Source organism: Amphibalanus amphitrite, unplaced genomic scaffold (genome assembly GCF_019059575.1).
Source record: "Amphibalanus amphitrite isolate SeventyFive unplaced genomic scaffold, NRLGWU_Aamphi_draft 000700F_arrow, whole genome shotgun sequence".
Classification (NCBI taxonomy): Eukaryota; Metazoa; Arthropoda; class Thecostraca; order Balanomorpha; family Balanidae; genus Amphibalanus; species Amphibalanus amphitrite.
Window position 1 is genome coordinate 119,514 of NW_024882194.1, and position 26,162 is coordinate 145,675.

At 50.5% G+C, this 26,162-nt stretch overlaps 1 protein-coding gene across 1 annotated transcript; it reads right to left on the reverse strand.

The window, feature by feature from the left end:
- Nucleotides 1-356: 356 nt before the first annotated feature.
- LOC122364815 lies at nucleotides 357-21,182 on the reverse strand. The gene is made up of 4 exons (XM_043335573.1): nucleotides 21,082-21,182; nucleotides 2,615-2,809; nucleotides 1,497-1,623; nucleotides 357-1,202 (listed from the first exon to the last, which is right to left on the reverse strand). The coding sequence occupies exons 1-4, from the start codon at nucleotides 21,085-21,087 to the stop codon at nucleotides 1,075-1,077; spliced, it is 456 nt and encodes a 151-aa protein (XP_043191508.1). The 5' UTR covers nucleotides 21,088-21,182; the 3' UTR covers nucleotides 357-1,074.
- Between the last annotated feature and the right edge of the window lie 4,980 nt (nucleotides 21,183-26,162).

The following is a 26,162-nucleotide window of genomic DNA, read 5'->3' on the forward strand; positions in this document are numbered from 1 at the left end:
ACCCCCGCTTCCCCTATAAATACCTGTACGGGCTCTATGCTATCAGAGGGTGTTGCATTATGTCTGAACAGTCTTGGATTTGATAAAAGGGAATGGTACTTTCCTTTAATAATTATAAAGCAAAGTAAGACTAAATCACCATATCAAAGATGGATTCAAAGGCGCTCACCTGTGACGCGCCCCCGCGGTCGGGTCGGATCCCGGCCGCGGCAGGGGACGGATGTGCGCCGGATGTCGGAGCGTCGGCGCCATCTCATTCACACATCAAAGGATAGCTCCGGCGCCGGCCTGCGCCGCCTGCCGTTCACGCCGACGCCCGCCCATTGATGTGCGCTAACATGATCGGAACGCCGGACATCGAGATGGGTTTATTTTGGGAATACTGGCATACACGAGTTCTGCGCATCATCCTTAGGATCGCTCTCAAACAGAGAGAAAACGCCACCTTCAGTTAAAACAGACAATATGAGACACAGCAGGACAATGACGTTGAAAGAAAACGGTCAAAGGTACTGGCAGATGATATGTCTTTGTTGCGGAGAAATTCAGAATCAATACAATATTATAGCATGCACACTTGCACAAGCCGATGCACACACAGGCGCCCAGTGAACGCGTCATCATGACTCAGACCGAGGCCTTTCGGGGACTCTTCTGATATGTACTGCCCAGCAGCCCACGATGTCACGACGGCCGAACCTGAGGTCACGCATGCTGGCCCCTGGGGTCCCTCTGACCTGAAGTCAAATCAGCCTGACCTGAGGTCACACTACTCTGACCTGAGGTCAAATCGGTCTGAGCAGAGGTCAAATCGGCCTGACGTAAAGTCACACCGGTCTGACCGGAGGTCAAATCAGCCTGACCTGAGGTCACATTACTCTGACCTGAGGTCAAATCGGTCTGACCAGAGGTCAACTCGGCCTGACCTGAGGTCACACGGGTCTGACCGGAGGTCGCACCCGGTGACCGGGCTGTACCCTGCCGCCCCCTGCCATGTATCCCTCCCTGTGTTCCTGCGAGTGACGCCTGGCTGATCTCAGGGCCGAGTCAGCTCAGGTCGCCCAGGGGGCCAGCTCAGGCGACGGCGGCGCCGTCCAGCTCCGGGGGCCCGGCACCTCCCTCCAGCTTGGAGAAGATGTATTTGACCAGTATGCGGTAGCCGCGGCGCAGCACCCGACACTCTGTGGCGTCGGCGCATTCCTCTGGGGGCGCGGGGCACAGGGCTGGTCAGAGAAACTGCCGCCATGAGAGGGAGCGGGGAAAGAGAATAGAAATAGAAAAATGTCTGGTGAGGATACAACGAATGGCATCGCATCATATCAAACTCAAATTTCGTTTAATAGCTCATCTACGATGGATATGAAGACTGAAGTCAATCTAATGAGCCAGCTAATGTCTAATGAGTATCTTTGTCAAGAAAGTCTCAAGCTCTCACTGCAGCGAGTCGTTAAACAGATCCGGCGCGCGCGCTGAGGTCGGGTACGTGCGTGACTGACCGAAGCCGCAGCAGTCTGGGTAGCTGCAGACGCCCTCGATGTAGCACGTGCCGCGTGCCCCGCGGTCCCTCTCGGAAGGCGGCCGCTGGTAGCGCGGCTGGAGCGCCAGCAAAAACCGCTTCTCCGTCTGGAACGGGCGCAAAGTGCCGGGTTAGGGCAGACCCGGCAAGTCCCAGGGTCAGCGGGCAGGTATCAGGCCGAGCACGGCGTTCGGCTCCAGCTCGGTCTGCATCTGTGGTCAACATAAACGACATGGACATCAGCTGAGCCGTCAGGACAGTGCAGCCCCCTCCAACTATTTTTTTTTTTTAAGAATTCTGCAACTGATTCGTACCACAAAATCATTTTGATCAGCGTAGTTCTGTCTGGTCTGTCTGAAGACAGTTACCTACCTGCTGTCTGATCTGTCTGAGTACAGTTACCTGAGCTGTCTGCGGAGGAAAGTCACCCGCTGTCTGGTCTGTCCGCGGAGGACAGTTACTGCTGGCTGATCCTTCCACCGCGGAGCACACCTGCTGTCTGGTCTGTCAGAGTACAGTTACCTGCTGTTTGCAGAGGAAAGTCACCCGCTGTCTGGTCTGTCCGCGGAGGACAGTTACTGCTGGCTGATCCTTCCACCGCGGAGCACACCTGCTGTCTGGTCTGTCAGAGTACAGTTACCTGCTGTTTGCAGAGGAAAGTCACCCGCTGTCTGGTCTGTCTGCGGAGGACAGTTATCCCATGTCTGGTCTTCGCTTGTTGGTTTTGTTGAGGGCACTCTTTCGGCAAAAAAAAAAATCATCGCAGAGCTATGAGATGTTAGGATAGGGCATGGACATTGGTCATCCACCGGTTAATAGGAGCCCGGAAAAGGAGTGTGAAGGGGATGCGGATGGTTTGCCTTGAGGATGACGAGGGCGGATGATGTCTGGTATGTCTGCGGAGGGCAATTACCTGATGTCCGTTCTGCCTGGTTTGTCTGAGGACAGTCACCTGCTGGTCGGGCCCAGTCCAGCGGGTCCAGTTTGCTGCTGTCGGATCTGTCTGGGGAGGGAGGACAGTCACCTGCTGATCGGGCCCGCGCTCCAGCGGGTCCAGTTTGCTGCTGTCTGACCTGTCTGGGGAGTGAGGACATTCACCTGCTGATCGGGCCCGCTCTCCAGCGGGTCCAGTTTGCGCACCGGCGGCGCCCCAAGGGGCAGGTAGGGCACGGCGCCCGTCTCCATCCGCAGGCCGCCCAGCGCCGGCGCCGACCGCTTGCCGCCTTGTGGGCAGTTGGTGATGAAGCAGGCGGCGCTGAGGCTGAGCTGCAGGGCCAGCAGAGTCCAGAGCCGCTGGGGGCACAGGCCACCGTCACATCAGCGGCTGGCTCCTCACCTGGCTCGGCCGGCCAGACATACACTGCTCCCTTTAAAGGAACGGGCGTCTTCAGACATGCTGGTTAATGTTTATCAAAGACGTTGGGACTTTATAACACATCCCTTAGAAAATTGTGCTTTACTTCATATTCAAATAAGCAGACATTTGTTGCACAGGTTATTGCGCCTGACCAGTGATTATCTTTATAAGACAAACAAGATCCACTTACGAATTCTTTGTTCAAACATTAAAATATTGAAAAAATATCCTTGCGTTTTGGGAACAATTATCAATATCAGACAGAATACCCGGAATAATAAATCGATAGCCACTTTGAACTTTTTACGAGACGTGCTCACTGCTCAATTAGACTTGATGTCAGCCAATAAGCAACGCTCGCAACTGCATGGAGTGGGGCCAGTCACAACTGCACTGTACCAGTAACCACAACGCCGAATGAGCCCCCGCCGCGCTGCTATCAATGGCGGTCGGCCTGAGTGAATGATCTCTGCAGAGTGCAGCGCCAAAGAGCGATTGACGAGCGCCAGCCGGCAGCCGCCACGCCCTGCAGGTCGTCAGCGAGACCAGTACACACTACACACACAGCCGGGGGCCGGGCCGCGCAGGACGGGTCTCTGTACTCGCTCAGACACATATCCGTCCGCTGTGAGCGACACACGACCTCTCACACTGATCACAGGTACGGCGAGAGTAAACAGCTTGTTTTCACCCCACAGAACCAAATAGATCGTAACACAAGAATCGATAGTACTTTTCTTGCGCCTTTTCCAATACCTGTACTGTAATGAGCGCCATCGTTTAACCCACGAGCCGCGGGGGGGCATAAAGTTACCCCCCTTTACGTTTTGTGAAATATCTCCAAAGCCTGATAAGCTACGAACGTGAAACATGGCATAGCTTCAAATGAATACCGAGGCAACGTTTGAGGAAAGTTTGGTGGTTGTTCCGTTAAGATGACGTCACAGTGACGTCATACAATTTTGTCGTTTTCCGATATGGACCGTTTCTGATGTCGCTGAGCATGAAACTCAACTGTAAATGAACTAGACAGCACCTGCTGTCATCCTAAAACATCTAAGTACACTTCCAACTAGTTCCTGACCAATAATCGGTCCTTTATATTCGGTCTGAAATATCGGATATATCGTTAGGAAGCAAAGTCGCAAATCTATAATTTGACTTCTGACGTCACTGTAACGTCATTTCAAATGGGATCGACACCAAATTTGGACACAACCTCGGCTAGGTATTCAGAAAGATGTGTGCAAAGTTGTTTCGCTTCTCTATCTCTTCGCGTTGCGACGATATTGTCGCAGAAGTAAAGGGGGGCAACTATACGCCCCCCCCCCCGGCCGGCGGGTGGCGCGGAGGCGGTTAAACATTATGTTTGACTTTGATCTCAGGTAACTGCTAATTTTAAGTCATACGTGTCGACGTGAGGTATGTTGCGTTCAGACGCATTTTCATACGGCATCTAATTGTCATGATATTCCACAAAGATAATTCGATAAGTTAGAAAACAGCCTGTTATACGCATAATTTACTGCTTATCAGAAAATTTTTGCATGCCGTGGAGAGAAGATGAGTATAGCAGCACTCTTTCAGTCTTCATGAGTTCCGATCCAAGCTATGATCCGACCACAGATGGCGCCTCGCGGGCAGTCGACCAGCCGTCTCTGGCTGCTGCTGCTGCTGCTGCTGTTGCTGTCCGGCCCGGCTGACGGAACCCAGTTCCAGCTGCTGGCCCGAGACCGCCACTTTCCAGCCGCGCCGCTGGCCAGCTTCCCTGCAGGTTCGCCGTTGGCCTGCGCCGCGCGCTGCGCGCGCCGTCCCGACTGCCGGCTCTACGAGCTGGCCATCCACGGGTGCCTGCTCTGGTCCGCGGCGCCGGCCGAGACCGAGCTGACCGCGGCCCCTGGCCACCGGATCATGGCGACGACACGGACACTAACACTCACAACCACCGCACCCGCTACTGCGGGCCCTATCACTGCCGCAACCACCCCTGCCGCTGCTGCGGGCTCCACAGCCTCGGCTGACACTGGCACGGGTCCGTCAATCACTGAAGTCACTACTGCGGGCCCAACCACTACCACAACAGCCACCGCAACAGCTTCTGCGGGATCGACAACCAGTCCAACCATCATACCGACTGCTGCCACCGATCCCACACCAACCTCAGCTACAACCGCCTCCACGCAACCCACAGCCTTTACATCAGACTCTGCAAATGACTTCACATCTACCACCTCGCCCGCAACAGCCGACCCGCTCAGCTGCCCCGACCTCTTCCAGCTGGTCGGCAATGGCATCACGTGTTACCGAGTGGAACATCTGGGAGCCAACTACACCGCGTCTACATGGGCTCAGGATACCGACTTTTGTCAGAACCTTCACCCACCCGCAACGCTGCCCACCTTCGCGAGCGAGGCCGAGTACGTGTTTCTGCGGGAGCTGCGGGAGTACTTCATGCTGAACATGGTGCGCGCCAGTGGCGGACGGTTCGTGATGACCGGCCGGACGGACGACTCGTTCTGGCCGGCGTTCTGGGCGGACGGTGAGCCGGGCTCTCTCGACCACTACGGCTCGCTGTACGACGACGGCCTGCTGCACGCCTTCCCCAAGAGCGCCTCCTTCGGCCGCCGGGTCATCGTGTGCCAGCTGCTCCTCAACTAGGGCCACCACAATAACAAGCGAGATAGGAAGAAATCAGTTTTCAGCAGTGTCGGCATCTCTGTTCAGTTTATTTGAAAAAGATCCACGTAAAATGAGGCTTTTCACTTTTTCACGTCTAAGTATCAGTCGACTTCGTAAGTCAATTTTCGTTCGTAAGTATTATTTGGTATTCACGTCGACACTTCTTAAGTTTTTTCTTACGAAATGTCTGGATATCTACGAAAATCGGTATTCACGTCAAAATTCGTAGGAATATCCTACGAAATTCTTAAGAAGTATTTGGTGCAATGACCTTTGCTTTAATCATTGAGATTTAGGGATCCTCCTTGTAAGGATGTACAGTGTACACAGCTATTCATATATTTTTGAATTTCATTTTCTTGGAACCAGTAAGACGCCTTTTGGGGGCCACAAACAAGCCAGCGCGAGAGTGCATGGAGACCCGCACATGCACTTTGCAGAAGTGCGAGGGGAATCCAAACCCTGGCGGATCCGGGGGCATTACGGGCAAATAAATGCCCCCTCCCCGGCCTCCGCAGCGTCTGAAATCGACGAGTATTCGCGTTTTTTTCCGAGAATAATACAAAAAATATATACCTATATTAAGAAAAGTTTGTTTAAAACTGCATAGCAGTGGGTAAGGATTCGAAACCTGACAAGTTTTTTGAATTTGGAGAGAAATGTTTTGAGGGGCATGCCCCCCGCAGCGTCCAAGAGTCCAAGACCACCTTTCTGGATCCGCCAGCGCTTCCAAATGTTCCAAAATGCGCCTCTGTTCTGTGGGGGGAGGGGGGCGCTACTCTTCTACTGGGTGAGCCCAACGTCTGCTTGATGCGCCCCATTTCTACTGGGGGGGGGGGGCCTCCACTGCTGGGGCGCCCGTCCTATGCTTCACCATCCCAAGTGCTGTTGGAGATGCTCACTTCTGCGGTAGACGCTCTACTTCTGGCAAGAAGTCCCGCTTTTACTGGGGTGCCCTACTCACTCATTTTTTTGGGGACGATACGACTAGACGCTTGTCATGCAAGCAAGCATTGCGACGCAAGTCACGAGACAGAATGTAGCCGGGCAATGGGTGTAGATTCCCGTTGAGTTGAGGGTGGGCTCCAAAGTCAAGCCGGCGTGGAATGGGGAGAGCTCGGGCACCCCGAACTCGGCGGAAATCCACACCCATAGGGCAGGATAACCTTTGAACGGTCGCGCGGCCGAACAGCTGTCGTTAGCCTATAGTCTCTGACAAGTGACAGTGAAACCCCGCTGATTTTCCCTGCGCGGGCACTGAGCGCAGCTGGATGTATAAAAAAATGTAAATTAACCCTCGCCCGTATAGGGGGGGGGGGGTCGAACGGACCTCCCCTCGGTTTTTCGAGAATAACTCGCGTAAAAAGCGGCCGATCGCGACGAAACTTTAAGCACCCTCGCGTTATTTAATTTTACACCCACCCTGAAAATTTCTTGATCCTGACCCAAATGACCTTTGACCTGTGACCTACTTTTCGAGACCATGTTTGGCCGGAATCGCGATTCGGCGTATGTCGGCTCGCATTAGCCGCGCGTTTGCAGTCTTTTCGTGGTTTCAAGCGTTCAAACATGTGATATGATGTTGCCCCCATGCATTAGGGTGGGTGTCAAGGTCACCTGAAGGTCAGGTCAGGTCATTGACCTTTGATGACCTCGGTTCACTTTTTCGAGTTTTACATGTTTCTAGGCCAGTTTTTTGGAGCTGAATTCGAATTTAGCAACCATATGAACATTTACGAAGTAGTTTTGGTGCCTTCGTAACATGTTACGAAGCTGTCAGAGGCGGTTGACACCTACTACGAATACCCGGCAGGACCCGGCATTTTTTTAAGGCAATTGAACGAGTTTGATAAAAATTACAATCACCATCAGCTTTCGAATGGTATATTTCGTTCCTTTTGAGCATGAAATGACCTTCCGACGAACCGTGTCAGGAGTACCCGATGTTTGGTAGAAACGCTATAGCTACCCTACAAGAATTATCGCAAGTCAATCGCCCCAGTGCAGTGGTTGCTCAGGTATACCTAGGCCTAGTCTCAAAAGCGCTACTTCTGCAAAACAGCTTGAACACCTTTGACTTTTCACGTAGCACGTGCCACGATGGTCAATTAGATGCATCAAGATAGTAAAGTGCGGGTTAGAATTGATTGGGCAGCCCAACAAAAAGACCACAGGTCAATCGGTCCAGCGGTTGTTGAGGTATAGGCCTCTCAAAAGCATTACAGGCCGAGCCGGGCCGCTCATACTGATATTTTGCCGTATTATTGAAAAGACTTCGCTTCCCTCACTCGCTGGTAATATTTTTGCTCAATAATAACAGCCATTCTTAGTCCAGACAACCGTTAGTGTCAATTTTTAAAATAATTCGTCATTTTCGTCTTAGCCTACTGCACTGATTTATCGTTGCATCAGTTTACGAAAGCTCGGTGAGTATTCGTAAGTCCACCATACCGTTAACATTATGTTCTTACGAAAAACTTAAGAAATTCTTAAGATGACACGACGTGAATCGCACTTACGAAATTCTTACGAAAATTCTTAAGAAAAGGTTGACGTGAATCGCAAACTGTCTACGACAATTTTTTTATTCCTAAGATATTTTGTGCAGTCGACGTGAATACCAAATTTTCGTAAGAAGTAGGTCGTGCGTAAGAAAATTCTTACGAAAATGATCGACGTGAATACGGCCCCCAGAGCTGAACATGAACAAAAAATCGTTTAACGCCGCATACATAACCAAGCACAGACAGTCATATTACTTAAACACTGTCGGCTCTAATTACCGCTTTAAACGCTGAGCGGAAGCCGACAGCAGCAGGGTCCAGCCGGTGCTCGTTAAGCAGTCTGATGCCCCTGTAGCACAGTCTACGCCGGCCAGACTCAGTGCGCATGCGAGGGAGCATGCGGTTATCGGCGTGGCGCGTGTCGTGCTGGTGAGTCTCAGCTGCCCGTGGGCCGATGGTGTGATATATACTCAATAGGTGTGCTGGCTCCCCATACAAGATGACACGCCGCACAGCGCATGCAGCGCTCTATCACTTTTCGCTGAGCTCTGGCCGTGTTATCCCGTACCGTAACGAAACTTTCAACATTTTTTTTTTTTGAATTTGTTCATTAAAGAATATACTAATCAGTTGCTGGTGAAAGCCTGTTTACCTATCACGAATTTATTAGAAATGTATGTCTTGGTTGTTTTTCTATAAACATTAAAGCGACACCATTGCGAAGAAAACGCGACACCTTTTTATTTTGGGTTAGGCCCAAACGCGACACCATTGCATGGCCTTTAACCCGCGAGTTGCTGGGGGGGGGCGTTAAACGCCCCCACTTTTTTCGCCGGGCATAGCATAAAAACGGCGCGCCGCAGGCGCGCCAAATTTTGGGTACCTGTAGGGAATTGATTGAAGTTTATTGTGACAAAGTTTCAAAAAAATCGGTTGGAGAATTTTTGAGATATCGAGGTTTTAGTGACGTCATGATTTCTGAGTTTTCGACCAAAAACGGCATATGTTCAAAAAATCATATAAAATCACAGAATAGACCTACAGACATGCCGTAAACGCCATTAGACTGCCAATACCATGATCAATCAAATGGCTATCTTCGATTATTGATTATCGTTCCGCATTTTCCATAATCTTGAACTGAATCTTGGCAATTTTTCGTGACTACTTCACGACCATGATACATGAATTTCCTAAATTGAACTTTTTGAGCCAAACACGTACACATATGATAAAATGAATGTCACCATCGTGTTCTACGCCCCAAATTACCTATAAAACATGTGTCACAGGCTGCGAATATCAGTTTTGATTTTCGGGGATATGTGCCTACCCGGTTGACCTGACCTTGACCCTGACCTATGCTTGACTGACCCCGACATGGAGCTGACACTCTTGTAGGCCTTATATGATGGATTGTGCACCGTTTGGACAGAGTTTATGACGAGAGGCGCCCATTGCGAAGTCCTGAAGTCCATGCTACTGAAAGCCCGATTTCAGGTGTTTGACCTGACCTTGACCCGACCTGTGACCTCAAAATTCAACTTTAAAGTACTCATCTGAAGCGTCTCGTCGCGCTCTTTCGTTTGCCGCCTCGTGCGTTTCGCTGCGCCTATTGGTTCTCGAGTTATCGGCTGGGGGCGTTTAACGCCCCCCCCCCCCAGCAAACGGTGGGTGGCGAAATACCCCAGCAACTGCCGGGTTAAATATGTTTTAATTGGCAGTTTATATCTTATTTGGTGTTTTTACCCAACATAGCCACAAAAAATACATTTATGGGTAGTGTTACTTATGTTGTAGATAATCTGTCTAATGAAGGACTTTAATGAGGATTAGCCCGCGGATAAACACGAGCGCCTGTAAAAACGAACAAACAGCTGCTGTGACAGCTAGTGAAAAACGATGATTTTGAAATAGAAAGTGAAACATATGTGAATGATAATTTCTAACAAATTTACCGTCAGTACGAAGCAATACCGAACCCATAACAGTGGTGGCAGCGGTGTTAAATATGTCGGACCATTTGGTTCTGGAGAAGTTTGAGAACGGCAGTGCACAAGATTGGATATCATGGCTGGAGGACTACTGTTTGTTTGGTCAGATGAAGAAGTGGAATACCGACAAACTTGTGACAAACTTGCGTTTCTTTGTTTCTGGTAATGTAAAAGAATGTGTCCGACACGTGTGTGCAGCGTGCCCGGCAGCCACACTCGACTCGATCTCCGCCGAAGTGGTGAAGCTACTGGGAGGGATACCAGATCCCATGGTGGCCATCCACCGCCTAGATTCGGTGGCTTATGAAGGAAACGTGATGAAAACCCTGCTCGCTATTGAGGATCTAGTACAGTACGCCTACCCCACCGTTTCAGACAAGGCTACTAAGGATCAGCTGACTTGGATCCATCTCCAGAAAGTGCTACCCTCGGAGTATCAGCGAGATCTCACGAAGGCCAGAATCACAACGTTGGACGCCGCTGTGGACCACGTCCGAGCATTCGAGCGGGCTGATGCGTCTGTCCAGTCTCACCCGGCTGGATTGTATCGTGCTCAGACCAGCCCAGCTGTCGAACAGGCCGACCCGCAAGGACGGAGGAGCTCATCGGTCGTCTGCTACACGTGCGGCCTATCGGGTCATATCCGCGCTCTCTGTCCTTTCCGCCACGATATCTGCGGCAACTGCGAACGCAGGGGTCACCTAAGTAAGGTCTGTCGAGGGAGACCGACGCGAGCGCGGGGCAATAACCAACCCCGTGGAAGAAGCTTGGGAAACGCCCGGCAGTCTGTCCCAGGGAGCCAAGGGCAGACTGGCCGCGTCACCAGGACAGTGGCCCCTCTCATGTGGACAGCCGAGAACCAGGCACCAGTGCAGTCATTACCACCGCCGCTGCCGGTTCCGAACGACTACAGCACGGGCGCGGCGGTACCGCAAGCGTGGACCGACAGGGGACGACCTGCCCCATCGCCGCGGCTGGAGGAATCTCTACCGCAACAGATGCCAAATCAGCAGCTGGTATAGCCGCAGCAGCAGACGCAGCAGCTCCGGGAGTGACGAGCACAGCAGTGACGGCCGACGCGACGCCGGTGGTGAGGACACACACGCCAGGTCGGTACGTCCAGTTGTTTATAAATGGCAAGAGTGTTAATTCTCTGTGCGACACTGGGGCCGACCACACGGTGGTTCGACGTGACATTTTGAGTGACGTCACACCCATCCGGCCGGTATCCCACCCGGTGAAATTAGCGAACAACGAACAATATTCCGGGATAATGGGATGTGCGTATGTAGATCTGCAGCTTGGACCCTTTCGACAACTTACCTGCGTCTACGTGGCCGCCACCTTGTGTGAGCCATGCTTGTTGGGGGCAGATGTGCTTACGGCCTCGAAAGCAGTGATGGACATATCTAACGGGGAAGTGTGGGTATTAGGGCAGGAACTACCAATGCATGCGACTGGCGCAGCACAGGGTGATCCGGTGCACAAAGTGGGGCACCGCACGGGAGCCGTGCTGATCGCCCGCACAATCGCTGTGCCAGCCAACAGTGAAATTATTTTGCCCGCTACCGTGTCTCTAGCTGAATGTAGCCGAGCTAAGGAGCTGGCCCACTCACTCTGCTGTAAGGGGATGCCTGATGGTGACCTGGGACTGACAGGTCTGGTGGAAGGGGACGGGGAGTTCATTAACAAAACCGAGCTGTGTGTAGCCCGTTTGGCGGTAACTGTGCACGATAATACCGTACCAGTCAGACTCGGCAACCTTTCAGACCACCCCATCACCCTCTACAAAGGCACCAAGATCGCTAATTTCGAATCCTTAGATGAGTTATCGTTCAGTGTGGTGCCTGAAACTGAAACAGAATTCTGTCCCGATCAGGCTGTGGCACACCTGGAGGAGCCGACACGTTCCGAGTTTTTGGCCCTGCTCCATAAATACAGGCAGGTATTTGCAGGACTGGGCCGCACTGATGTCGCGGAGCACAAAATACCCACTGGAACCCACCCGCCCGTGTTTCAGGGCCCACGTCCCATACCAGCCCACCTCTCAGGGGAAGTCAAATCACAAATAGATGACATGGTGGAACAGGGAGTGCTGGAGCCCGTCCCGGACTCCGAATGGGCGTTTCCCTTGGTGCTGGTGAAACGGGCCAACGGCGGTCCGGTCCGAATATGTGGAGATTTCCGTCGTCTCAATCGCATCACCACCCCCTCCGTCCAGGTCATACCCAGGATAGACACATGCCTACAGAAGTTAAGCGGAGCCGTCTATTTCACATCGGTAGATCTCAAAAGCGCGTACCATCAGCTCCCAGTAGCAGAAGAAGATAGAGCCAAAACAACTATCGCAACGGAGTTTGGCCTATTCCGTTACACTACTGCTCCGTACGGGATACAGGGTATCCCGCACTCATTCAATCGTGCTCTTCGGCTAGTCCTCGCCGACGTTCCCCCAGAGACAGTCATCCAATACTTTGATGATGTAATGGTGATTTCCAAAACTCTGGACGAGATGCGCACCAATTTGGAGGCAGTTTTAGCTGCGCTGCAAAAGTCGGGCTTAACTGTCTCGTTGAAGAAGCTGCAGCTCTGCAAAAGGGAGGTAAGCTTCCTCGGCTTCACCGTCAGTGCGGCAGGCGTGCAGTGTGACCCGGAAAAGATCACAACCATCCAGAACTGGCCTGTCCCGGTTAATGCCAAGCAGGTTCGCGTGTTCTTAGGTCTAGCAGGCTACCTGCGCCGCCATATTCGAGGCTATGCAGTTTTAGCCAAACCCCTAACAAAGCTGACCGAGAAGCATCGCCCTTTCCACTGGGGACCGGAGGAAAGAGTGCTTTTGATGGTCTGAAAGCAGCACTGGCCTCACCGCCAGTGTTAGCACTGCCGGTATTCAGCGAGGAGGCACCTCAGTTCGTGCTCGATGTAGATGCGAGCGGTGCGGCCGTGGGAGGCTGTCTCATGCAGGGTGACAAGGTAGTCGGGTATGCCAGCAGGGTTCTTACCAAAGCTGAGCGTCAGTACAGCGTCACCAAGCGCGAGCTTCTGGCAGTGGTCTGGGGTACTACGCACTTCAGACAATATCTGGTCGGACGACGCTTCCTCCTGCGTTCTGATCATTCGGCTTTACAGTGGCTCTTTAATATGAAAGACCCGACAGGGCAGCTGGCTCGCTGGCTGCTTCAGCTATCCGAGCTAGAGTTTGATATCGTGCACCGGCGTGGTAGTCTCCATAGCAACGCAGACGCACTATCTCGATATCCACATCCAGTGACCGCTCAGGAGCAGCGGTACCGGTGGGTCTGTGTTCCGATTCCTGAGGCCCCAGAGGCAGAGCTTCCTATGGCCCCCTCTCCTAGAATGGATACTGAGCAGGCGAGTCCAGAACCAAGCGCAGTGTCCAACATGGCACAGACGAGTTCCGCTCTGTCACTGCCCGCCAGCAGAACCCACTCGGCAGATGCAGACCAGCATCCTCAGTCTCCAACTGCATCAGGACAAGTCAGGGCGGCTGATCCACTCAACCTCAGGGAGGCGTCAGAACCACAGACAGACTCGGCCACTGGTCAGATTACCAAAGAGACGCACATCGATAGCATCGAGTCCACTGGTACGTCTGCATCTGGCCAGCCCGATAGAGATGCAGCAGCTGCAGTCGTAACTGGGCCAAAAGTCATTGATAAGTATCAATCCCATCGAGCTGAGAGATTTTCAGAAAGAGCAGTTCAATGATGGTGGAATCAGAGAGACCGTTCATTGGATACAGCTGCGTCGAAAACCCCACCCAAGCGAGGTAAGCACAAAGCACGCCGCTCAGCTGCTACGAGAGTGGAACCGATTAGTAGTTACAGGCGATACGCCCGTGTTGTACAGGCGAGTCCAGCCCTACAAAGGAGCCCCATCATGTCTCCAGATAGTGGTGCCCCAACATTTGAGAAGGAGCCTGATGAATGACCATCACAGTGGACTAGGAGGGGGACACCAGGGGGCGGCAAAATTGGAGAGTGCACTTCGCCGGCAGTTCTACTGGCCGAGAATGCAGACCGATGTGAAAGCGTTCTGCCAACAGTGCGAGGTCTGTGCTCGCCGCAAAGATCCTCCTCACCCACCGAAGGCTCCATTGGGGTCACTGCAGGCGTCTGAGTTCCTTGACAGGCTTGACATCGATATAATATCTGGGCTCCCACCAGTGAGCCGGAAGGTTACAGGTATATTCTGACGTGCATCGATGCATTCACTCGATTTGTATGGGCTTTCCCACTTAAAACACAGGAAGCATCCGAGATAGTCCAGACACTGATGGACCGTATCGTAGGTCAGTTTGGGGTGCCTAAATCAATTTACTCCGATCAGGGCAGAAACCTGGTTGGAAACGTAGCAAAGATGTTCTACAACAATCTTGGAATCAAACAGAGCACGACGACAGCATATCATCCTCAAGGGAACGCTTACTGTGAGCGTAGCCACCGTTTCCTCATCGACACACTGGCTAAACTCGCCGCCGCAGAGCACCGTCATTGGTCCCGTTACCTGAGCGGCGCAGTGCTGGCTTTTAACGCCAACACTAGTGCGGCCACAGGCCTGTCGCCATATGAGTGCGTGTTTGGGCGTCCTGCGCCACTACCGGCTTCACTGAAGTACAGCTCTGTCTCCAACGGTCAAAGCGAGCTGGTGGACATGAAGGTGCCCCGTGACACCTTCCAGTACCTGGCTGGTTTACAGCGCACCCTCAAACGCACCGATCAGCAGATACACTCTGCTAGTACAGCGGCTCATAACAAGAGCAAAATCAGGCATGATGCGCGCATAGTGGAACATAGCTATGAGCCGGGCAGCCGCGTCTGGCTCAGACAAAATGCGGTACAGGGTGGAGACGTGAGAAAGTTGTCCCCTCGCTGGAAGGGACCCTACCGCGTGATAGCGAAACGTCGAAACTGGACATATCTCATTGCATGTGAAGGAGAGACGACGGAAATGACGGTCCACCACAACCGCTTAAAACCGTATCACCCAAGCACGGGAAACTCACCCACTGGGGCCCCCGTTTACCCCACTCGCATCTGGCGACGCAGTCAACGCTCGTCGCCTCATCAGTTCTGCCCAGTCCCACAGAACCGAGACCGAGCATTAGCACCCAGGAGGCATGATCCCCAGTCAGCTGACAAACACGTAAGGCCACATGGCGACAAAAAGCCGCGGCAAGACAAGTCCTCTGTGCAGCAGGACCTGGTCACTCAGGCGACTCCAAATGTGCCAAAGTCGATAATCACGAGAGCGGGTCGAACTGTCAGACACCCCATTAGGTACCACTAGTCATGAAGAGCTCATATGAGATGATTCGGCTTGAAGTGGATAAGGTATTGTTATGTGAAACGTAATATCCATCCTGTTTTAAGTGGTGATGTATGACAGAAGTGGCATGTACATTTTGTGTTCATAGGTAATGCCTATGGTTTGAAGTGTTCATTGCTCATGTATGAATGTACATATGTGTAAAGTGCTCAAGTGTACCGTCTTACCTGGTACATCAATGTCCGCGGGCCATGCAGAGGTTAATCAGTTTCCGGGGCGGAAACTTTGTCTGTGGGGGATATTGTTGTAGATAATCTGTCTAATGAAGGACTTTAATGAGGATTAGCCCGCGGATAAACACGAGCGCCTGTAAAAACGAACAAACAGCTGCTGTGACAGCTAGTGAAAAACGATGATTTTGAAATAGAAAGTGAAACATATGTGAATGATAATTTCTAACAAATTTACCGTCAGTACGAAGCAATACCGAACCCATAACACTTATAACAAAAAATATTTTCAAAACTGAAATTCTTCTAATTCGGTGAAAGCCACTATCAAATTCAGCGCAAAATTACAAATAAGCTAGCCAGAAAATTGAAGAAAGGTATTTTCAAAAGTTTATTACCATCTGTTGGAGCAATGTGGGAGGGCGGGGGGGGGGGGAAGGGGCGTTAAACGCCTCTACTTTTTCGCCGTGGCCATTGCTATAGCCAAAACACGGCGCGCCAACTTTTGGGGGCCTGTAGGCAGTAGCGGCGGAACGCCTTCAATTAAGGGGGGGCACTGCCTACTTTTGGTCCCGTTCTTTCCATGCAACGCTCCTGGCTAATATTAAAAATGTCACAGTCAAGGAGGGCATGGTGCCCCGGTGTCCCCCCCCCGTTCCGCCGACTATGCCTGTAGGGAATTAGTTGAGGTTTATTGTAACGAAGTAAAAAAAAAAAATCGGCAGAAAATTCATGAGATAATTGAGGTAGTTAATGACGTCATAATTTCTAGGTTTTAGACCAAAAATGACATGTGCAAATATCATATAAAATCACAAACAGACACAAGCAATGGGACTCATCCAAGCATTACGTGCTCCTGCTCGAGCGAATTTTTTGTTGTGCTGCCACATTGAATGATTGTTTTTAGAAAATGCAGACACTTGGGTAACACCGCCCACTTGGGCAATTTGGTATTTAATAGCACATTGTGACACCTAACCCAGGAGTGGCGCATTTCAAATAAAGAAAGAACGTTTTTGCTATGTTTTCTTTATTCGAAATTTATGAAAAATTTCGAGACAATGAAATTTTTGCACTTTAAAATCGTTCCCACTGCATTTTATAAATATACTGAAACGCCTCGAAATTTACGATGAGAGGATTAACTCAATAGTCCAGCAACCTGCAAATTTCGTTGCCTGCTGAGCTCGGGCGGTGTTACCCAACGGTCGGTGTTGCCCCGAAACATGTAGACATTTACTAAATGTGGAATAATGCAATTATGAAGACACTACAAGAAAACAATTGGTTGATATGTATGTATAATTGATGCGACAATCCAATGAAACTGAGACTGAGAGATTGAGCATTTGTCCAAAAATTACGTGACTAGACCCTGAAAAGTTAAGGGGGTCGGTGTTCCCCATCTTCCCCTATATATGACGGCATAGCCTATACCTATACCAGCAATGGGATGCGCCAGAAACGAGGTCAAACTTTCGATTGTGACGACTAAATTCATTATGCCAGACCCACAGCCTCAAGCGAAAAATGCAAGCATCTCTATTTCCAAAGCACCTCAGGTTTGCCGAACCATGTCGTTAACCCGCGCACCGACCGAGCACCGAGGTCTCAAGAACGAAGCAAAATAGAGACAAGCGGTAAACGGCATGGGGTACGCACGGACAAGGTCTACAATTTTTACCGAGGTCATTTTCAGGTCAGGTCAAAGATGACGTCACAGGGGTCAAAAAAGTCAAATGGCGGCGCTAGCTATGAGGAGTTTTCCTCGAATAACTTTCGCAGTAACTAAGACAGGAACAAACTAAGGACACCATCGTGATCCTCTCGTCAATCTGCATCGAATGATATATGTGTTAACCTCGAAAGGTCAAGGTCAAAGGTTAACCTCAGGTCCCGTGACCTCGAGGTCGTCATGTATATCATTCGATGCGCCTTGACCAGCTGAACACGATGAGACCATCCGCGCGGCTGTAACTTGTTCCTGTGAGGAGTTATTAGCAAAAAACCCTTTGATGGCCCTTGATGACGTCACATGACCTTACAGTTGCCCAGGAGCAAAAAAGGCCTCAAGGTAGTCCAGGTTGATCGTATCTTAAGTCATTCATGGTATATTGGGCCATTCCGACGCGTTTTAGTGAGAAAAAAACAGAAAGTTTATTTTTCCCCCTTTGACTTATTAATGGGGAGGTCAAGAAATTGACGTGACCTTGGGTCATCGATATCAAAATTCCGAGATCAACAAATTGTAGCTACTAATGACCTCGTTACATCTTGCGACTTTCAAAGGCCACTGTCATCTACTGAAACCCTGACACGGCTACAAAGTTGAAAAAAGGATTTGAGGTTGGGTCATTCGAAGTGACCTGGTGACCTGACCTTGAAAGGTGAGGTAGGAGGTTTAAACTTGCACACCATGTGTAAAATTTATAGAAAAAGTCATGATAAATTTCGCGGCGCGCCGCGGTTTTTGCGCTATTCACGAAAAACCTCATGGCGGCGGTCAACCGCCCCCCGTCGCGTCGGTGCGCGGGTTAAAAGTTTGCTGACAGTATTGCCTTTGTTTTCAGTTATGCTGCGAAAGTGCTGTATCCATTTTCCATTATTGTGCAGTCGGCGGAACCGATTCAAAACTGAGTCGCTGCTACTAAAATAGCCGCGTATGGCAGGACATTATTTAAAAGGAAAACAATTCCGCAAATTTGGACATACAACGGTCAACACTTCCTAACAATGAACATTTTTGTTGGCACTTAACCCTATTCCGGGCGGACTCTGAAAGATTCGATTCTGGGCGGAGGGGGGCCTTTTCGCCCCCCCCCCTTCAGATCTAAAAAACTACACATCGCAGCAACAAACCGCAAACGGCGTATGATAGGTCGTTTAAAGATCTACAACTTTTACATAAAGCATTTTCAGGTCAGGTCAATATTGAGGTCACCAGAGGTCATCAACGATAAAATGTTTTGGAATTAGTTACCTATATAACTTTTAAACTAAGAAACATAGAAACATAAAATTAATACATTTTTTGTTGCTCTTGTCGAGGCGATGCGAAATAAGTATGCGATGACCTTCACAGGTCAATTTGAAATTTGACCCGAGGTCAAGGTCAGGTCATTCATCAATGAGGTTGCGGGGTATGGTCATGCTGCATACCAAACGACGCGCCTTGACCAGGCGAGCAATTTGGTACCATTTACAAGTCTTAAGCACCATCATGTCGTGATTTATTGACAGAAAAACGATTTATGACGCCATATGACCTCAGATGACCTTTCCCGGTGCCCCTGTCAATTAGTGGCACCAGGATCGTCACCGATGAAATAATCTTTCATGATACTGAAAAAAATTGGGTGGTTTCGACTCGTTTACACGAAGCAGGAGGCGTTTCAATATTTTCCCATAGGCTTGCAATGTAAAGGTCACGAGTCTGGCCTGACCTCAGGTCACAGATATAAAAATTCTGAGATATACAAATTGCACATACTGGTACCCTAACTAAAACCTGAAGAGAAGAAATTGATCCGTCAAAAACTCTAGCTCTGGCGTGATTGCAAACTTTTCTTAAGTGGGGTCACCAAACCACCTCTGGTGACCTGACCTGACCTGACCCGGCCACTTTTTTGTCAAAATGTGTGCAATGAATGTTTAGGAAAAGTCACCGAGTATGAGCTTTCAGTCTTGCGGCGTTTGGCATGTAATGGCACATGAAAAACCTGAAGGGGGTCATAAAGGCCCCCCGCCCGGAATAGATAGGGTTAAAGGGACTATCCCACCTTCTAAAATGTTGTTAAAACCAGTTAAATTGTGCCCGACTTTATAGATTGGATGACCAGGAACACGGTTCTGGCATTTATTTTTCACTAAACATCTTAGGCTTCCCATATTCCAAACACAAACTTTCAAATATGTGACGTCACAGCCCAAAATTACCTCCTTTCCCAGGCCACATTACTGTCATAAAGCTGATTCTTTTTACTCTGTAGGCACCACAACAAAGTTCAGACCAAGTTTTAAGCGATTTTTCACCGAACAAACCCATTTAAATCAGAATGACTAAACGAGGTGACGTCACACTAACGGTCGCTCCATGTTGAAGATAGGGCCTTGTACAAGGCCCATTTTCAAATGAAGGGAACGAATTTATTCAACACCAAGAGGCCGCGGGGGTTGCAACCTAGATAGATAGTGGTTTCTGAACCTCGCCGCAAACTTGGCTATCTCAACTCAAACCCCATGTTAAAGGTGGGATAGTCCCTTTAAGACGACTGGAAAATAACTAGATGTGATGTAGATCAAAGGTAAGGAATATGCTCGCTTCAGAGAATTTCATTTAAGTACCAAAAAGTGGTGTAAGTACTTGTTTAACCGTCATTTTAAGCACTCCCCGCTTTCGTTACTTCAAGATGAGTTATTGGCGGTTAGGTACTGATTTAAGTAAAATGGTTCTAATTTAGGTAGGTACATTATAGTTTGCTGTGTTTTATCATAAAATGGTCCTAACACAGCTTTTGTGGAGAAAGGTCATATTCTACCTTAAATCGATCTTTTTCGTCAGAAAACGTACTCGTATGATAAAATGAATGTCACATCGTATTCTACGCCCAAAAGTGCCTTATAAGCATGTGTCATATGCTGCGAATACCAGTTTTGATTTTCGGGAAATGTGCCCTCACCTGATTTATCTGACCTTGACCCTGACCTATGCTTGGCTGACCTCTATGGGTCCGACAATCTGTAGCACTTATAGGAAGGATTGTGCACAGTTTTAACGGAGTTTATGACGAGAGACGCCCAGTACAAGGCTCTAAATTCCTTGCTTCTGAAAAAACTTTCAAGTATTCATGTAAAGCTTCTCGTCGCCATCGGCTTTCATCTGACGCCTCGTGCGTTTCGCTGCGCCCATTAGTTCTAGGGTTATCTGCTGGTGGCCTTTAACGCCCTTCCCCAGCAAAGGGCTGGTGGCGAAAACAGAATATTATTTATTTTTAAGCTTCTTTTGAATTAGATACAGACGCTTGACTTCACCTGTCCAAGGAGCAGTGCATAAATGAAGCCAGTTTTACCAACAGAAAAATCGCCGTCTGCCGTACCTTATTTCCTAAATCATCCCTAAGTTTATGCTGCGCGAGAAAAAAAACGCACGCTGATATGGAAATGTATCATTAAGGCTGTCTGATAGAATCTTTCAACAACGGTTACCTTTTTAAGTGACCTGCGAAATTCGGGGCGACGGTAAGATGACCGCTGCCGGCAACTTTTTGGGGGCAAAACTGCCACTGGTGTTTCGGGGTGAGGCGAGTGGTGCTTGTAAAAGAACCCAGCATCGCCTTTTGCTTAGAAATTTACTGGATGTTTCATAACTTCATGTTTGTGCTAACTTCTAGAGTGAGATTGAGCAGCCACCGTCACCGTATCGACATATGATGCATGGCCGTCCCGTCGCCGTGCCGGTCCTACCTAATGACGCACGGGTGATGGGCACAGAGTCGGCGGCACCACTAACCGTCATCTCGGCCGGGTGTGGTGCTGTGCACGAGCGGCGGATCACAGAGTGCACAGAGCACGTGCAGCGGTGTGCACGGGCCGCTCCTCTCCCGCCGACGGGCGCCGCGACTGCACTGGCCCGCCGCCGCCGCCCGCAGAGAGTATATCCCCCGGCGGCGGCACGACGCCACGGTACCTGCGCGATGTGCTGCCCGTGCTCGCCGCCCATGGAACGGCCGCGGAGCGACCGACTGGTCACCGGAAGTCAGTTTTAACCCGGCAGGCGGTGGGCCTCCCGGCCACCTTCCGCGCGATGGGGGGGGGGGGCATTTTTTTGCTCCCCCCGCATCTCCGAAACTACTGGACGGATCCGCAAAATTCAAACGGCGTTCGATAGCCCTGTCAAATTTGATTGTGGAAACCAAATTTCATTGACCTTGGGATCACCGATGACGTCACAGGTCAGGTCAAAGATGAAATGTTTCACCATTCACGGGTCTTCTGGGGAATGCGCTGTAACACCGAATAACTGGCGTTATCTTTAGTTAACACCGTAACGCTGTCGGCATCGTGTGCTCCGTTCATCAGTGTTGGCTGTTTATCGGCCGCCCGTCTCTCTCGCTCTCCAGTGTATCCCATTTACCTTACTGGCGATACAAGGAGAGAAAGAAAACGAGCGACGAGGGAGAGGGTGGAACTGGAAAAAGGGATAAACGAATAGAAAAGGGGCAAGCTGGTCGGATGGGGTGGGTGGCGGAAACCCGCTTCGGCGGAGCCGCCGCGCCGCCCGGAGCCGCCAGCCCGCACTGAGACTCGCTCCCCTCGCGCTCGCCCGTCCACCGGCCGCGCTACGGCCCCTCCGGCGCGGTCAGGTCAAGGTCACTGGACACCGGCCCGTATGTACAGTGCGGCGCCAGCATACGCTTACGGGTGCGCCAGAGCAATGATGCAACGTTACCGTTTACCCGCGTCCCGTAGGGGGGGGGGGAGAAACGGCCCCCCTGTTCTTTTCCGTCGATATCTCCTAATGCCATTTTCGACCGAAAAAAGACCTTCACGAGAAGAGCTGTCAGGCCTACAGCTTTGAAGATACAGAAAAATGATCCTATGTAAAAGATGTAGAATTAACAGGGCTATAAAACTGCTATTTCGGATTTTTGAAATGTTTGAGTTTTGACCCCCCAAAATCAAAAAATGTAATATTTGGATATATCAGCCAAAAAATCCAAAAAGTTTTTTTGAGTTTCGAAAAACGGAATAAATGTGATAGAACCTACCGTCTTCTATCTACATACTAAATTTCAGATCGATATCTCCTTTTTTGGGGAAGTTATAGCGAAAAAACTGTTCAAAAATGATGACGTCAAATTTTCAAACTCAATTTTTGGCAATTCTAAACCACGTAGGGCAAAACAAAGACCACCATTGGACTCCCCGTGACGAACTGCATCGAATGGGTACCCATTTTATGCAAAAATGTCAACTTTGAAATTTGACCTAATTTGACCTGACCTTGACCTGACCTTGACCTGACCTTCAGCGGAACATAATCTAAACTGACTCCAAAGGCTGCCTGACCCACATAATCGCATTTGTCATGTAAAATGGACCATAAAACATGCATCACACGACACTTTCATATTGTGACCCCCAGTGACCTGACCTCTGTGACCTGACCTGGTATCAGTGACCTCAGCTAGCGAATAATGTGTTTGCCGAACAATGTACCATCGATGGTTTTCAATAACTTACCAATTTACTCGATTTCACAACACATTTCTTGAAATGCCTGTGAACGGTGAAAATCTGACCTTTGACCTGACCTGTGACGTCATCGGTTTGACCTAGGTCAATGAAATTTGGTCACAAGGTATTTCCCCGGTGGGGCTATCGAACGCCTTTGAATTTTGAAAATCGGCCGGTAAATATCCGAGATCTTGGGGGGGGGCCGAAACGTCCCCCCCCCCCTCCGGGTGGTAGGGTCCGCCGGTAGCCCTACGGGGCGCGGGTTAACTGACATATAACTGGCGTTATCTTCAGTTAACACCGTAACGCTGTCGGCATCGTGTGCTCCGTTCATCAGTGTTGGCTGTTTATCGGCCGCCCGTCTCTCTCGCTCTCCAGTGTATCCAATTTACTATGAACGTCAAACCCCTTGAGACCCCATTTTTTTGCGATAATTTTTAAATGAGTCAACTTTCGTTGACAATATTCTGGCAATGCATGTTTCAGAACCTGCCGAAACTTTTATTACTAAGGTATTTTGACGCCAAACGATTATGGAAGGTACTTCTCATTCACTCGTAATGTTAAGGTCAATTCAGGCCCGGGCAGAGGCTTGCGCTCGGCCACACTCGAGCCCCGCCACCAGCGCCATCTGCTCTAAATGCCATCTATCAGCGCCCTTTACCGCTACCAGCTACCGCCCACCATCAAGCCTGAATGGAGCGAGAGACGCGAGTGACCGGTCGCCGGGCAAGGAGCGCCGGAGGGGTAGGGCGGAGCTTAGCGCTGACGTAATTACGTGGCTCCGCCCCATGAGCGCGTAGCCTCTACCCAAACAGCAGATTCGTTCCGTGAAATTTAACATTACGAGTGAATGAGAAGTACCTTTCATAATCGTTTGGCGTCAAAATACCTTAGTAATAAAAGTTTCGGCAGGTTCTGAAACACACATTGCCAGAATATTGTCAACGAGAGTTGACGCATTTAAAAATTATCGCAAAAAAGTGGGGTCTCAAGGGGTTTGACGTCCATAGTAACTTACTGGCGCCAAGGCACCCGACAGGACAAAATGTTAGTACGAACATAAGTATGTGTGTACTTGTGTTTGGTATTGTTACACTCACAGCTCGACTCCAGTGACAGGCGCCGGGACCCCGCTGAGATCACTCAGGAAATCGGACAGGCCGAGCGGCAGACTATCAGGGTCAGCCTGGGCGTGCGGTCGCAGCAATCGGAAACGATGCAAATCACCGCGCGACAGACTGTCTGCAGGACCGTTGTCGTTCGTACGTAAGTACATTAGCCACGGATAACACGAAACTCTGGCATGCGGATGCAAATAGAATGTGACGCAGGGCCGCCATAATTTTCGGATTGCTGGACCATCCACGCGACAGGCATCCTACCACGCCCATGTTATCGGAATAAATACGCACACGCTTCCCAGACCAGACTGCCCCACAGTACGCATGATACGAGAAGCGGAATGATCTGTTGTTGTTATTGTTGTTGTCCCCTCCATCTGCGGCAGAGCCGCGGTGTAGCTTCTCAGCTCTGGAGGGTCCTGAAGGCGGCCACCAGGGCCGCCACCGTGTCGCCGCGCCTGACCTCCTCCACTGTCGGCAGTATGTTGCCGACCGCCGGGATTCTGAGGCGAACCCCCATCAGTCCCGGGCAGGTCAGCAGGATGTGTCGTGGTGTGTCGGCTTGCTCGCCGCACAGCGGGCAACGAGCTGCAGGGCAGTCGAGGTTCCTGCACTGTGGGCAGTCCGCAGATGGGTTTCGTCCGATAGAATGGAGAAACTGCGCCGAGCCGCTCCAGCGCCCAGTGCGGATCTGGTGGACGTCCACTGCTGTCGTCCTGTTCATGTTGGTGAGAGGTGGTGGCCATCTTGCACCCATGATCTCTCTGTACCACCCGGTTGCGGCTTTGCGGTCGGGGTCCGGGTATGTCGGCCTGTCCCTTGCGGCGCGGTCTCTGGCGGTGCGGACTGCCGCTCGGTAGATGGTGTCTACATCGAGCATGACGTCTTCTTGTGCCAGCGTCGCAGCCTCGTTTGCCAGGGCGTCGGCGGACTCCCTGGCAAACGAGGCTGCGATTCCTCGTTTGCCAGGGAGTCCGCCGATTCCTCGTTTGCTGCGGCGGACTGGATTCCCTTCCTGACGCTCAGCCGGATCGGACGTGCCACCGGAGCTCCGCACCTTTGATCACAGTATCCTGTCGTGTTCCTTCTCTGATCGCAAGCGCTGTCAACAACTGCGAGCAGGCTTTGATTGGATAAATACGGTGTACGGACCAATCAATAGCTGGTGTTTCTGCATTTGCGAGCAGGGAGCGCAAAACAAGAACAGAGTTGTCGGAAAATGCCGCGAAATGGGAAGGATGACGCGGACGCCGGTGATAAAAATAAGGTGGCGACGGGTGTCGATGAAAGTGGGGACGAAGGGGATGAGAGCTGGTGGGAAGCTGGAAAAAGAGGAAAACAAGCAAAGAAGGTAAGATTTATCTGTAAAGGGGGTGATGAACCGTGTGATAAGGTTATAGGCGGGAAAGAAAAATCCATCCAATGCGAAGCATGCCTCGAGTGGTTTCATCCCAGATGCCAAGATCTGTGCCCAGAGGCATTCAGTGCCATCAGCACTTTCAACCTCCTATGGATATGTAATGACTGCCGAACGAGGCTGAGCGGAATACTTGATTTAGGAAAGAGAATAGAAACGTGCATTGAGAAGGCTGAAAAGCGAATCACGAGGGCCGTGTCCGAGAACAAAAAGGAAGCAGCTGAAGAGGTGGAAAAAAAGGTTCAAGGACATCTCAACAAAATGGAGGAACATGTTGCGAAGCAGCTTGACTGCACGTCCGAGAACCTGAAGAAGGTGGTACAATCCAGAGATGAGGTGGCTGAAAGAGGCAACAACCTCATCATACATGGGCTTGAAGAAAGTAAAAAGGCAGATGCTGGGCAAAGAAGAGAGGATGACAAGCAGAAGGTTATGGAAATCGCCAAAGCAGTGTGCGGTGAGGATGTGAAACTCAAAATAACGGGAGTCATTCGACTGAGGGGAAGGCAGAGTGAAGACCAGACAGTGAGAGATAAACCAAGACTGATGCTGGTTAAGTTTGAATCCAGGGAAGAGGCCAATAAGCTGTTTGATGAGAGGCTGAGGCTTCGGAATGCTGGGTTCGCAAATGTATATGTGAACAGGGACCTTACCAAGGATGAGAGAGAGAAGCAACATAAACTCAGGGTAGAGCTGAGGATGAAAGGAAGGGAGACGCACAGGATCTTTCGTGGGAAAGTCATCCCACGGGAGCAGTAAAGAGGAAGCTCATGAGGACAGTAAGAAAATGGAAGAAAGCAAGCAAACTGATAA

Coding starts and splice junctions, on each gene's coding strand:
- LOC122364815 (XM_043335573.1), bottom strand. Junction 1,624..2,614: donor AGAGCGGGCCCGATCAGCAG/GTGAATGTCCTC, acceptor CGCCCGTTCCAG/ACGGAGAAGCGGTTTTTGCT. Junction 1,203..1,496: donor CCCAGACTGCTGCGGCTTCG/GTCAGTCACGCA, acceptor CCGCGCCCCCAG/AGGAATGCGCCGACGCCACA.